At 37.0% G+C, this 14,701-nt stretch overlaps 1 protein-coding gene across 1 annotated transcript in view; it reads left to right on the top strand.

Moving 5' to 3' along the window:
• The window catches only part of THSD7A (thrombospondin type 1 domain containing 7A), a 230,822-nt gene that overhangs the window by 108,715 nt on the left and 107,406 nt on the right, over nt 1–14,701 (top strand). The window contains exon 4 of the mRNA XM_086742407.1: nt 13,409–13,657. Coding sequence (XP_086598533.1) covers nt 13,409–13,657 — 249 coding nt within the window. The remainder of the gene's footprint in view (nt 1–13,408; nt 13,658–14,701) is intronic.

Below are 14,701 nucleotides of genomic sequence, written 5' to 3'. Positions count from 1 at the left end.
ATTATTTTTCTGCCCAGGTTGTCAATGCAGCCAGCTCAAATGATTTTATAATCTCCATCACGTAAAAACTGTGTTACTAAATAATACAGACAAGTAAGGTGACTGGAAAACCTACTGTGCTCATGTGAAATGCTCTTCAGCTTGAATAGTCCATTTTCAGGGAGTTTTGACTTTAGCAATCAGAAACAGTCAGCCCCCTGGCAGCATGACTGAAAGAAGAAGAAAAGCCCTCAGGCGAGTAATTTTTTTTTTGCAGAGGTAGCAAAATTGGTATAGTATAGAAAAGAGTTTCAAAAAACAAGTTTCAGAAGGGTGCTCCAGAGAAAATAGTTCTGTAATGCTGTCAGCAAAACTTCAAAAAGGCAAATTCTCTTGACACTTCAGCACACCAGGCATGATAAACAGAAGTAAAACAAGAAAATCAAAGTGTAATTTATACACTTTATTGCCGAGTGAACAATATGTAGTCTCCCATGGAGGATGAAATATTGGATTTTGTTTTGCTCATTCTGCACTAATGTGTATCTGACATGGCCTGTGTTTGCTTTATGTTTCCCTTAGTCTGAAATTCTGGTACACTAGAAGTATTTTAAAAATAGAAATGTTGGAGAAGAAAGAATTCAGTAATTACAGATGACTTATAAAATGACTGCTCTGGATAGCTAACAAAACCTGGACAGTGTTGATGTTAGAGTAGAGGACAATACTGATCCTTTGAAATGTTTCCTCTTTTTTTTCTTGTTGTAAGTGGAGTTTACCAGCGGTCCCACAGAGAGCTGTTAAACAACAAACTGCTAATGTAATGAAACATAAAACGTCTGTGAAAGTTTATTTTGAGTTACAAGTCTCTTTGCACTATAACAAGTTGTGATGATTGTGCCTGATGTTAAGCCTATAATTTTCTATCGTAATATATACTCTGTTTTTGCTTTCTTCTATTCTGCCATCTTGTTACCATGGGGTCTCAAACCCCTGAGCAGACTTTATAGGAAAGTTTAACAAACATTATTTGGCTGGGTTTGTAGAAGTCTAAGAAAAAAATATTTTGTTTTAGCAGTGTTTAATTCATACAACAATTTTACTGAGATACTTTGTTGAGAACCCGCTGGATTGGAGAAAGAATTTGATATTTTGAAGGACTGGAGCAGGGTATGACCACAGATGTTTACAACTCTAAGAACATGGAACAGAACTAGAGTATTTCCTTGGCCTGTATGCTTCTGCACTTCAGAAAAAATTTAGAAATTCAGTGACAAAGTGCATCAAGTTCCCCTGTAGCAGTTGGCCCGCAGGCATGGGGACAGCCTGCAACTGCTAAGAATCATTTAGCTCAAATGGCTGCAAAGGAGGCTGTAGTTAAAGGAGTTCTGCAGTTAAAGGAGTTCTGCAAGGATAGAACTGCTTTAAAAAAAAAAAAACAAACCCAGGAAATTCTGCACTATTTCTTTTTTTTTTTTTTCTCCACCATTTGGATATGGCTTGTCCAACTCTAATCATTCTATGATTCTATGATCTTGCTTAAGCTGGAACCAAAACACCCCTGTCTGAATGAGGGGAGAAATGGAGGACACCAAGTAGGAAACCCTCCCCACCAGCTCTTTGACTGCAGTCCCCAGAACTGGTTAATGTTCCCTTGGCATCACCTCTGTGGCAGAGACCTGTTTGTGAAGCTGAACATTGTTGATGACTTGAAGTGAGAATTCAAGAAACAACAGTAAAATTTCAGATATATTCAGGGCTTTTATTTCTTTGTTGGGAAATAACCTTACACAAAACAGCAGTGAGATATGAGAGTAGGGCCACAAGTCTTAAGCTGGATACCGAGGGACTGAGGAATTGGAGAATGGCCAACTAAGTATTTGAGCTGGTGAGCAAGTGATACTCAGGATGTATTGGCAGAAAGAGAGAGAATCTCCTCCTCTAGGATGCCATTTTAACTTTGTTCATCTTTCCAGGTCCTGAAACCACCTAATCCAGGTGCTCACCTTCCAAATGATGCAACAAATGCTTCCGCTCACTTTATGGACTCTCACTCTTCTTTTAAGTTACAGACTATGTGAAGAAGGAAGAAAAAAAAAATAGAGTATAAGCTTGTTGCTTTCTTTATGTCATTGATTTGGAGAAGCAGGCAAGTCATCCAGAGGTACATGCTGTCAGACAGCAAGCAGAAGAGAGATTCAGGCATATAATACAGCAGCTCAGTTTGTTTGACCCTGTAATACATTCCTTGCTTAGAAAAAAATCTTAAAAGATTCTCTGTACTCTGAGCAGCTCCTTGAGCCAACAGGCAGAAAGGGTGATGTGTAAGAAGGTGGCAGTGGCTAAGGTGGAGTAGCTTCAAGGAGACAAGCTGCAGGAAGGTGAGGGAAGAGCAAAGCAGAGGGGACAGGTGGTAGAGATGAAGGAGCACAAGCAACCTTTAACTTCTTCATTGAGGACCAGATGGAAGCATGGTGTTTTTTTTGTTACTGGAAAGGCAGTTTTTGTAGAGGAAGCCTCCAAGCTCACCACACTGTAAGGGTTTAGAAGCCATAAGTGGTTCACTAACAGAACACTGGTAAATATCACATTTGGATAATGAGCTATGTACAGCTATCTTGATAAATTAACTTGGAATCACTTAGAGCAGATGCTGCTGACAAATGGAGAACAGGGAATAAGAAAGTCATATTGGAAGGAAAACCTCCTAATAACTAAAAACCACAGGGTAATTGTCAGATGGATTGGGATAATAAAACTGTAAAATATTATTAGAGAAACAGGATGTAAGTATATTGCTTTCCTACCATTTTCCACTGTGCTTTTAGAATTACCATGAATTTGAATGTCAGAAGCATCCTGTAGGTTTTTAATGTGATTTGGGTCGAGACAGCAGTTTTTGTGGATATGCATAATATTATTCACTGGATGTTCCTTTCTGTTCTAAGTACCTGCTCCATCATCTTACTGAGGCTGCTGTTTTGACAATGGCTTGTCATACCATGCCAAAATCTAGGTTTAAGACGGAAACGTACACACTGTGCTGAATAATTGAAACAACAGCAATGAACTATTTCTTTCTCCACACCATATTTTAACTCTTTTCGTATAGCGAACAATTGTTCTGTCATTTAGATGTATAACATTAATATATTTCTGTGCAAAGCATCAAGATTGGAAGCCTTTCTAGAATATATTTTTTATTCAAATACATATAATTGTACTTCCTTATCAAAATATAATAGCTTGTAATGTAATGAGGGTCGAACTACATGTTCTGATAATTTCTTGTGACCATAAATCCTATGGATAAATGAATCAATTTTATGAATTGAATGATTGTTATGTTGAATTTCTAGCCTTAATTTAGTAAGAGATTAAAATGCACAGTAGTAAATGGAATTAGGCCCTGAGATCTTTAGCAATTATTCTCCTACACTGTACTTTTATCCATCTTTTCTGCCTCATTGTCAGAGAATTTTTATATTAATTGACTTCAATATGCCTAAAAAAATAAATACGAATCAAGCAATATTTTTCTAAGTTTTGGACGTCTTAATATTGGTATCATATTATAGTCTGTAAATAGTCCTATAGGGAACAAACTAGAATGCATTACTTGTTTAGAATTATTTTGTTCTTTCTATTATGTGACTGCTAAGTGTATTCTGGGATGTAGAGTATGCTGCTATTTTCTCTATGAGATTTATAAAGTTATGGTACAGCATGTGAGCTGAGCATCCTCCTGGGAGATACTGTCCCCCAAGGAGTGGGGAACTGCGCAGGATGGGAAGTCACAGAGTTCTGGTTCACTTGCAGATCCCCAGAATGGCAGAGTTGGGTATTTCAGTGCCTAACTTTCAGTGGTCCAACTGAAAATCAAGTATACAGCCTACCTCCTAATATTGACCACTTTTTCCAAATGTTGGGGACTGAAACAAAACCAGTGATACTGTCAAAGCTAAGGATCGATACAGGGAACGAATCTTAAATAATACCTGAAACGCAACTAATATTTATAATATAATTTTCAGTAATATTTTTTTAATTTTAACTTCAATATTGCATATTTTTATTAATGAAGTTTGGCATTCTGTTTATTTTTTCTTTGCTGATAATTCCATGAATCTGTTAGGGTCCAAGTAAATGCTGATTAATGCTGTGTTACAAAAATTCCCATTGACTAAGGGAAATCCTCTCCCACAAAGCTTTAATAAGTCATCTGTGTAGACTATTGCCAAATAACCTGCTCTGCTAATTTTAAAATTATCTATAGCATGGGACGTGCATACATGTCATTGAACATAGTATCATTGGACTGTGAAAGATGGTACCTCTCCCTAAATACATCTGCTTTCTTGTTTCTGTGGACCCTAATGGTATCTGCAACAGCCCCACAGCAGCTGTTGTTAACACTTATTTGGGTGTAGTAGAACTTCTTTTTGCTTTGCCTGTATTAGCCAATTTATTTTTCCCTGACACAATATTTATAATCTCTGTTTTCTTTTCTCCTGTAACGAAGAAAGCCCGAGTGTTTTTGACTTTTTCAAAACTGTTTTGGCTGTGCATCTTTGTTGGCAGAATTAAAGTTGTGAAAGGATCATGGGAAAGTAGTCCTGTGAAAAGCACTTAGGTGGACAGTACTTGAATTGTAAATGGATAAAAGTGGCCTCGTTGTTTGTGTGGTTATAACAGCCCATTATACTGTGAGGTACTAACAGTTTCTCAGAACAATGTGCAGTATGACCAATGCTAAACAGTGCAGCTGTAGGGAAAATGAGTCAAGACTATGTCATGAGGGATACAGGCGCTGTATTTTCACTAACTTATTTAAAGAAACAAGTGTGTACCAGCCATAAATTGAAATTCTTGAGGACAACTAGACTTTACATTTTATATCTTCAGAGTAACTCATGGAGGTTATCTAAATTCTGGATTTAAATCACCTTTCTACTATTCTTGCTGTCTAAGTACCTGATCATTAAACAGAGGTTGAGTGGGGTTTTTTTTGTCATTTAGTATTATTTATCAGAAAATAAACTATTTTTTTTCTTTATACCAAAGAGTTTATCACAATCTCTTTCAAAATTCAACTGTTCCTTTGATCCAAGAATGGTATAGAGTTCACTTGATTGGTTTCCTTTAAAGGTTAATGCATTCAGCAGGCTGTATGAATTTTGAGGAGAGCACTGCGTAGAAGATAAATAGCTTGCTGCAACACATTGGGATATTGTGCTTGATTCTTGCCTCCGTGTGTTAACTCCAAAATCCTACTACTTGTACAGAACGTCTTCTAAGGTTCCATGGTAGTCAGATAAAAAACAAGAGGAGACTTTACACATGCAATATTGAGATCTGGATTTAGTCCCATACAACACAAAGGATTAATATTCAACATGAGCATTACTGGATTTCCTCAGGCCTCCTGAGCAGTACAGTGATCATTCAAGGTTGCTATAGAAAATTGCACACATAAGTACATATATTTCAAAGGTTGATTTGACCTTCTGACTGTACCAGATAATTTCTGTGAGGTAGTTAAGTTAGAGGATGTGAGGATCTAGGCTGTGGGTCTGCCCACAGGTAGTCAAGTTTCCCAGCGGTGTAAGCCTGAGCTTTTGCTAATGCAAATTTGCTGATGCAATGCTAATGAGCAGTCAGGTTAAAGGTACGAGAAGTAGATGCGGTCTTTGGAAAGTGTCCCTCATAGTCTCATTTCTTTTAACCATCTAAGCAACCTACTAAGATTCTCTCTACTGAGAAAAGTAAAATGTGCTTGTATTCAAATCCTGCTTTAATTTCTTTGTTGCTTCAGGATACTTTGGGTGTTGGATCAATGTTCATTCATGGCTGTAGGATGTCTTGCAAGGACACTGTTTGTCCAGCTTAGTGGTTTGTTTTGGTGAGGTGGTTAATTGTTAGGTTTTTTTTGATTCACAAATTTACTTTCTGATTCTTTTACGAAAGCTTCCTCTAGTTTTAATTTGCCCTTCAGTCAAAAATGCAGCCTCTACAAGCCTGTGTCTGTATATTTGTGTTTGTGTGTGTGATTTTGGTTTATGAGTGCTGAACTAACATCTGGTTTTAGTGTTCTCTAAGCAATTTGTCAGTGTTCCAGGTCTTTCTGCAGACAAGTTTGTTTTGTCAAATGGGCTTGTATGTCAGTAGTTTTCATCTTGTGGCCACTGGGAAAAAATTCAAAACAATTTTGCTAATGGTGTTCAATGATGTAATGTCTCATGAGATGGGCAAGAATTAAAGAGAAACTCTCATGGTTCCTGGTGATACAGTTGGTTGTGGGAGATATCTGATGGTGCGCAGGACATTCGAGGCCAGGAAGTGGTTAAATGATTCTGCTGTGAGAGAGCCCACTGTGTTTTCTTTTATCTGCAAGATAGTCTTTGCTTTTCTTTCTTAGTATTTAGATAAAGCCACTTAAAAACTTGTTAAAGGATTCTGGATTTCTTTAGCATGTTGATTGTGCTTTGATCTGAAACCTTCAGAAGCAGCTCCCTTTTTCTACTGAACTGCCGAACCTCCTCATATCATACTCTGTATGTGTTTCTTACAGGCAGTTAGCCTAGGTTTTGGTTATGTCTTCTTCACTCCTCTCAAGTTTTTAATTAATTCATTCAATCCTGGGTGTCCAAAATATAATTATATTGTGTTGTTGGGTTTTTGCTTTGGAGTACAAGCAAAGCTTGTATTTTTTGCTGAAAATGAACTAGCCTTTTTCAAAAAGAATGAGAAAGTTCCTTCCCCAAAGGTACTGGGGTTGAACTCCTCATCAGACAGAGCAGGTTCTGACCCCACAGCCCTTCCTGATCTAATATCTAATCCCTATTGATACTATATAGTAGGAGAGAGAAAAGGGCAGGAAGAACACCATTTCTTCCTATGTTTTTTTGTGTAGTATCTGAGAATGTATATGTCTTTTAGGTGTCTCTTAATAACACCTGCTGTGCTGATCTCTCCTGGGGATGGTAAGATATGGGAGTGTCTGCTTACCACACCAGGGCTGAGGGCCAGGACTGGAACAACCTGGGTAGACCTGTAGGTGCACCTACAGAGGACTTTAAAGCCACAGGAGCAAATAACCTGTGGACATAATCCACTACCGCATCAAATACTGATCCAGGCTTGAAAGATCACAGTTTTAAATTTTACAGGTAAAATTCCACTTAAGTCCTTTTCAGTCCAGCTCTAACCCATGGCTTTTGTTTTCTGTGAGTGTAAAAGTTTATGCTGGCATCAGTCTCCCTCCTGAACCATAGCCATGTTCTTAATTTCAGAACAATGGAAATCTCTGTATGTAACCCAATGGGAAAACAGCTAGAGAAAAGAGAAATGTATCAGAATTCCAGGATAATGTGTACAGTGAATGAAAATAAGGAATATTAGCTATGAAAATTTCATTAAAGGAAACCAAAGCTGAATGTTGATAACAGTGAAGGAACAGAGAAAATATGACAGAATAGTGCAGATAAAAATTATTGAAGAGACTATTTGGCTTGCATTAACCTTGTTGATTGGGCTCTATAACTTTACATTATAGGTAAAAAGAGTAAATAGTGGTTCTTGTTAAATATCAGCATTGGATCTATGAATTGAATTTATTGTAAAGGACATGATCTCCACTGTACAATTTTAGATTTAAATTGCAAACCTCCCATTGGAGCTCTGTTACATTTGAACATGAAGAGCAGCTGTATCGAGAAAAGCACCAAAATGATCTTCAGAATGATGTCTCCTTAATGTATTGGATATGTGGACTCATATTTCCATTAACTTATAGATTGTCTAGATATAGTAATGCACAGGTATTTTGGGAGCATCCTCAAAAAGAATCTTGAACAGACCACAAATCCAGGCCAGCTTTACGTCTCAAAGTTGCTCCTGCAGTAGAAAGCATCTGTAATTGCAGGTTGTAACTGTGTTCAAATAAAATGAGATTAAGTGAAAGGGAACTCTTGGACCTAGCAAATAGTCAAGGAGAGAGCTTATAGAGGTGTCTATGCCCACAGATGCTACAGAGAAAGTGAATAATGTATGCACATTATGCAAGGCCTGAAGTCAGAAAATGAAATTAATGGAGAAATTTAAAAGCAAAAATAGCTATTTACAGTTATTGCTAAGTAAAAAAGGTGTGCAACTCATTGTTTCCAAGGTAATGTAGATGCCAAAATCTTATCTGGGTTCAGAAAGTGTTTAGACTGATTCATGGAGAAAAACTCTATAAAGGGCTCTTCAGTGCAAAGATACAACTTGTGTTCAGGAAGTCTTTAAGCCACAGTTTGCCTGAAAATCAGAGAGTGTGTCGGGAAAGTGTGACTGAATACTCGCTGTCTTTCCATTTGAGCTCTCCATTTGCCATACTAAGGCAAGTATCAGACTGCATGGGTTATTAGTTAGAATCACTTAGTCATTTTCATGCTACCATTCATCTTTTCTCATTAACTCTTCTTTCTAGTTATCAGTCCAATAGGATACAGAGGAAACACTAGCAAAAGTAGAAAAAGTCTTAGTTGTACAAGTAAGTTATATGTAGTTCATGGAGTAAAATTAGGCCTACTGCCTTCCCTAAAACCTATTTAATTTTCCTATTCATTCTGCATAAATTTAGAGAGGCATTACCATGCATTTGGCTTTATGCCTGCAGTATGCATAGCTTTATCTATTGGAAAAAATAAAATTGATCTTACAGAGGAGAAAATTACAATGGTGTCTTCTGTGACTTTTCTACACAACTTAAAAGATAAATTTTGAGACAGAGATAACAGACACTCAAATAGGTCATTGGCATATAAAATCAAGTTGTCTTTTAAAAAATCGTAACAGCATGATTCACTCTCCAATAGAAATGTAGGAGACCTCAGAAAGAACTGTTTTACCTTTTGATGTGTTTTAGCACACATTTAAAAGGATATCTTCCAATGAAGAGACTGCTTTCAACTGCATAGTTTGCTCATTTGTACACAGGTGCTATGGTGCAATTTGCTCCAGACTTATGCCTCAATCTTCATTCTGTATGTCTGTAGCCTTAATTATCCCATAAATTACTTTGAAATCCCCAGGTCAAACCTTCCTATTCGAAGTGAATACTTAGCTTTTATTTATTGCTGTAAGAGCAAAAATGAGGCTATGGAACGTGAGTATACACAAATTCCTGACCACACATCTCCAAAAGAGGTTGAGCAGCAATTACGTTCTGTATTTTGCCTGTTGAACCAACACTGCCTTTTTCTTTAGTTCATTCATGTAATCTAAGTCTTTGAGGTCAGGAATAGGTTTGATGTTAGCTTAATAGCAATAGCACTTATTCATCCTCTGTGATGTTTTGTTTTGCTTTTCTTCTCTTTCCACTATGTCGTCTACATGCTCATATACCTTAAGCTTCAGTTCCCCACTGTATCTATCTATCGTTTGAAATGGTACTTTTTCAAACCACAGCCTTACTTCAAATTGTATAATGCCCTCTTCCCTGCCCAAAAACAGAGACTTAGGCCACTGTCCTTTGAATGCAGCCACTGGATTCAGAGCAAGCTCCTGCAGACTTTACATGTTATCCCTATGCTACCTCTTCTATTAGCTAGTCTGCTCTGTAGACGTATAACAGCATTTTAATGCAACTCATGTACTTTTCTTTGAGCTTCCCAAGCAATTATCTGGATGGGTTGATAGTGAGGACTTATTGGTGCACTCCCTGGACTTTTTGAATGACTGACTTCGCATATAGCGTATGCTTAGATGTTACTGAAAGTACGTAGAGTATGGAGATGTTTGATGCAGATCTTCCCGGAGTTTGGATCATATCATTAAGTGAATGATAACTATCTGGTTTTATCTTCTGATCGGTTACCAGCCCATTTGCTTTTTCTCCTGTGACAAGATTCATTCAACTTTGGATAACTGAATTAGACACACAAATCCATCAGAAAGTGGAGAGCAATCTGCAAGAAATTAAGCTTTGCTTTAAATTATTTGTGGAAATCAAATCTGACATTAGATACCAAACCCGGAAGACACTATTTTGTATAACAAAGACATTCCAAGGTCTTGATTAAGAATCAATCTATGCAGTTTCTTGGATCAGGTTTTTAGAGGAAATGTGACCAACCTCCTCAGCTACTGTATTTACATATGCTGAACTTTTTAAATTGCACATGTATCTTTCAGAGTTAGCATTTTTATACAATACAGTATTAGTAAGTTTAATTATGAATGTCTGTCTATATATAGGCATCTGTACTGAAAGGTATGAGCAACATCTGTTTCTCTTGGTAAGATAAAGTTTGTCAGTCTTTTGCAAATATTTTGAAGGTGTCAAGAATCAAAGAAGAAGAATAATTATCTTTGAAAAATGAGAGGGTGCTTTGGAACATCAAATTCTTTGTTCCCAAATTTCCTGGGAAAGGGAAATGTAGAGATGCAACATGAAATTAAGTGTAGGTTAGTTTGGTTGCAGGTAATAGGTATACATGCACTTGGGACAGGGAAAGGTGGAAGTGAGGGAAAAAGTCTGTAACCTGTTCTGGAAACTACTGAATTACCTCCAAAGAGATCGAAGCACTTCAATAATCATTTACTGAACTAAAGAGTTTTAACTGGGTGTTGTTTAGGAGAGATTTGTGATACTGACAGTTTAAATGTGACGCTTCCTTAGACCCTGTTTGATCTAGAATGCAACGCTAAGAGTTACAGGCCTTGCAATCTAGCTTGTCTTCTCCTGCTGCCTGCAACATGAGGGAAAACTCTTGATAATGGCTGTTTGCAATTAGTGTTCACTGTTTCTCTAACTTGTTCAAAGAAAACCAAGTGTTAAAAGAAGGAGCAGCAGCTTATCTGACACTTCTTTTGCTAATTATGACTCTCTGCCCTCTCACAAAAGTAATATGAGAGTATGTGTAACAGCAAAGAGATTGATTGCTGGTGACCTGCAACAATATCAGTTACTTGTCACTATTTATGTAATACTGCAAGTGGTGTGTGGGCTTAGTAAGCAAGCAAGAAAATAAGTGGATAATTCACTTTGCCTCTTGTTTGTGTCCCTAGTAATATTTATGGTCTTATTACAATAACTTAATTGTTTTATATTTTTCCCAGTACGCTGGCTCAATTCTGTATTTTTTTTTCCACTTTGTTCAGAAAATCTGTGATAAAAATTACTTTTGAATTTAACTATCTCACAATATTATTTTTTAAAAACCGATAAGTGCATTAGTTTTGAGCTTGATTGCAGCTCAAGGTCTCATTTCTCCTGTGAATCAGTCATCCTAAAGAGCTTGAAGCCTTTGTGTTGCGGTGGAGGTTTCCCTTATCAGGGAAGGAAACAATCTCTGCATGAAGCTGTGTAGGAATCACAGCAGCTCACGGGCAGGACACCTTTAGGGTTCATGACAGTTAGGGGATGCAGGCAAGTTGAAGGTAGCTTCAATGAAGAAAGATTATTTATTTATTTATTTATTTAGTGCAACAACTGAGAATGATGTAAAACTTCTTCCAAATAAGTTTTGAAGCAGATGGAAAGCCCATGGAGTATTACAGATCATTAAATGATCTCTTCACTCTGCACCAAAGCTACTTTGTGGTGGCAATTTTGTGCATGTTTCCTGGCAAGATATATCTGTAATTGAACTCAGCCCCAGTCACAGTATGAGTGAAGAGGTTGATTTTGTCCACTTTCAGAGGAGTCACATTGGAAAGGAATCTGGGAGGAGGTGATATGTCATCTGTTCTCCAGAAGGATTTGCAAATACTGTCCATATTAGAATTCATAAGAAATAGATCTCTTCTCCAGTCATTAAAATGTATCTTTGTGGGATAGATGAGTCTATATGGTTTGTCAAAGGTACAGGAACCACTATATTAAACTTGACAGTACTGTAGTCCTATGCCAGATGGTGAAAGAAGTCCAGTAGTAAAGAACAATTTTCTCAAAAGTTTTGAGTGTCTTTCCCCCTGAAAAGGGTGTAGTTTCTGTCCTTGAGCAGAATAAATAGTGTCTATCGTGTTGGGTTTTCCCCCCCACCCACACCTTTCACGTAATAAGAACATAAAGAAATCCCCTACTGAGTAGTCCCCTGTAGTCTGTCAAGCCCAGCCATGTCTCCACCCCATTGTCTCCAGCAGCAGTAAAGGGAGATGCTATTTAAAGACCAAGCATATGAGCCCTGGCTGCCTTTTGTGGTCCCTTTGTATTCCTCCAGTATCCAGAGTTGGTGTATTGGGGATTCTGGCAAGTGTATCATTCGCCTAGTCATTTTAATATCCATATATAGTCCTATTGTCCACAAATTCATCCAACCTCTTTCTGAATCTGCTGACACTCTCTGTCTCCGCAGCCAGGATCTTCTGTTAGCAAGATACAGAATTGCTCTGCCCTTTGTGTATAGAAGTACTTTCATTTATTCTGTTTTCAAATCTGCTATTATTCTTATCCAAATATCCCTCTAGTATTACAAAATTTTAATAGCAATTCAACACAGCTTTGGATATATAGGTACAGCAATTTTTTGTATAGCAACGAAATTGTTGTAAATATTAATTATTCTGTATTATTTTCTATTTGATTAAAAGGCAAAAAATCAGCCTTTGTTGTGTTGTTTACTGGACTGGTGCTGAACAATGCATTTCATTGTGCCATCTGCAGTGCAGATAAATCTTTTCCCTGCCTGTTTAACTACTTCAGAAGCCAGAATTTTATTCCAAAACAGACATGATAAATATATTTATTTTGTAATTTTCATTTAGGAGTTAAATTTATTATCACTTTAGTTGTATTTTGGCTTCTCTATTACTCATTTTCCTATTGTGAAAAAGAAATTAGGTCTATGGTTTCACTCTAGCAGGGAAGACTCTCTTCAAAGGGAGAGATCATTCCCCTTTTAGATCATGAGACATTACTGTGGCAATATACCAGCTGTTAACAAAGCAAATAATTAGTGACCAAGTATTCAATAAATTTGACATTGCATTTTTAAACAATTTATAGTCTGGAAATAAGGAGAAGATGACATTGAGAACTTGCTTCTCTTCAAAACCATTGTGTAGCCATCTCTGCTATTGATCCTTCACTTCCTTTTTGTTCTAAGAAAAATAATTTAGTATACCCAAAAATAAAAAATAAGTGGTGAAAAATTGATTTATTTGCTCTTTTGTACTTCTATTTATGTATGAAGATTTATATTTTAATTTTTATTACAGATACTGGTCATTTCTAACTGTAGCAAATCTTGCATATCTGGTTTGAGTCAGTTCAATCAAATGCCCTTTTGCCTTACTTTTTGGGATCAAACACATGTGGACTGGAAGTTAGCAATTTACAAACATTTACTGACTTTCCTTGCTGCAATGGACATCACTTTTCTGTAAGAATTCGTGACTCTCTGTGGATATTCATGCTGAAAATTGAAATGCTCTCTTATTACAGCTACTGCAAACAAGACAAGTTACCCATTACGTTCCAGTCCTGTGTGATCACGAAGGAGTGCCAGGTGACTGAGTGGTCAGAATGGACTCCCTGCTCCAAAACCTGCTTTGACATGACAACCCCTAAAGGGAATCGTACAAGATCACGGACCATTAAACAGCTCCCTATCGGCAGTGAGAGCGAATGCCCGCAGTTAGAAGAAACAGAGCAGTGTGTTTCTCAAGGAGATGGTGTGGCACCATGCATTACGTGAGTTGGTTCATTTCAGTTCTCCCAATACCAAAAGTATCTTACCAAAGTAAGACTTTCAATAAAGCATACCAGGCTAGTAATGCAATATCAGCCAAATTGTTATTAAAGAAGTAATAGGTTTGATTTTTTTTTTTTTATCCCTTACTTATTCAGCGCTATTCTTAAAAGCCTGAAGTTTGTAAATAGCTGCTATTATAGTGAAATCACTTCCTCCTCTAAATACAGGAGAAATAACAAATACTTTTTTTCTTTTCATTAATGTTAACTTTTAAATAAGAACATTTGTGCATATGCAGGCTAGTCAAGACAAAAATAAATTAATTGTATCAACCTGTCAGTTGTCTTTTCCCTACATAACATTTCTACCAGAATCATTGTTTTCTGAAGTACTTTGCAGACAAAATGCTGAATATAGGAAAGGGCTGATAAACATCTGTATAGCAACCAGACTTTTTTTAATGGGACTCTTATTCAGCACAAGAAAGGCAGGACTGGGCCCCAGAAGGAAAGTGAAAGAGGCTAACAGCAACATTAAATAAATTAACCCTATTTAAAGTTTAGGAGAAATGACAGCAAGCACTTTACAATTCGAGAGATTGCTGTAATCCTTATCAACTAATCAAGATTAATATTAAAATCCCAACTGTGCTTTTTCTTTATCAGATTGAGAGAAGAGCCTGGGGAAATGTCATTTGGTGTTAAGCATCTTTGACTGTGATACATACTTTTCTTTTAAGAGTTGAAATGTCATCTTTCCCCATATCCAGCCACACTGGGAAGCAGCTTGCTTGATTTAGCCTTGAAGTACTTGTTGGATAGAGAATTCTGTGGCGTTTCTTGTGGTTCATAATCCTGATTGAGGTTTTAACTGGGAGTCACAGATCTTCTTTCCTGTGCAGTCACTGATTAAAAAGCTCACAGATTCTCATAGTTCGTCAGTACCTAGCAGAGATGCTTCAGTACTGCAGAGCCATCTTCCTCTTGATGGTGAAAAAGGAACCTAATGAAAGGTTCTTCTGAAGTAATAATAAAAAATATAGT

Source organism: Chlamydotis macqueenii, chromosome 2, assembly GCF_036417535.1.
Source record: "Chlamydotis macqueenii isolate bChlMac1 chromosome 2, bChlMac1.mat, whole genome shotgun sequence".
NCBI lineage: Eukaryota > Metazoa > Chordata > Aves > Otidiformes > Otididae > Chlamydotis > Chlamydotis macqueenii.
The sequence above is the reverse complement of the archived record's forward strand: the minus strand, read 5'-3'. Positions and strand labels throughout refer to the sequence as shown.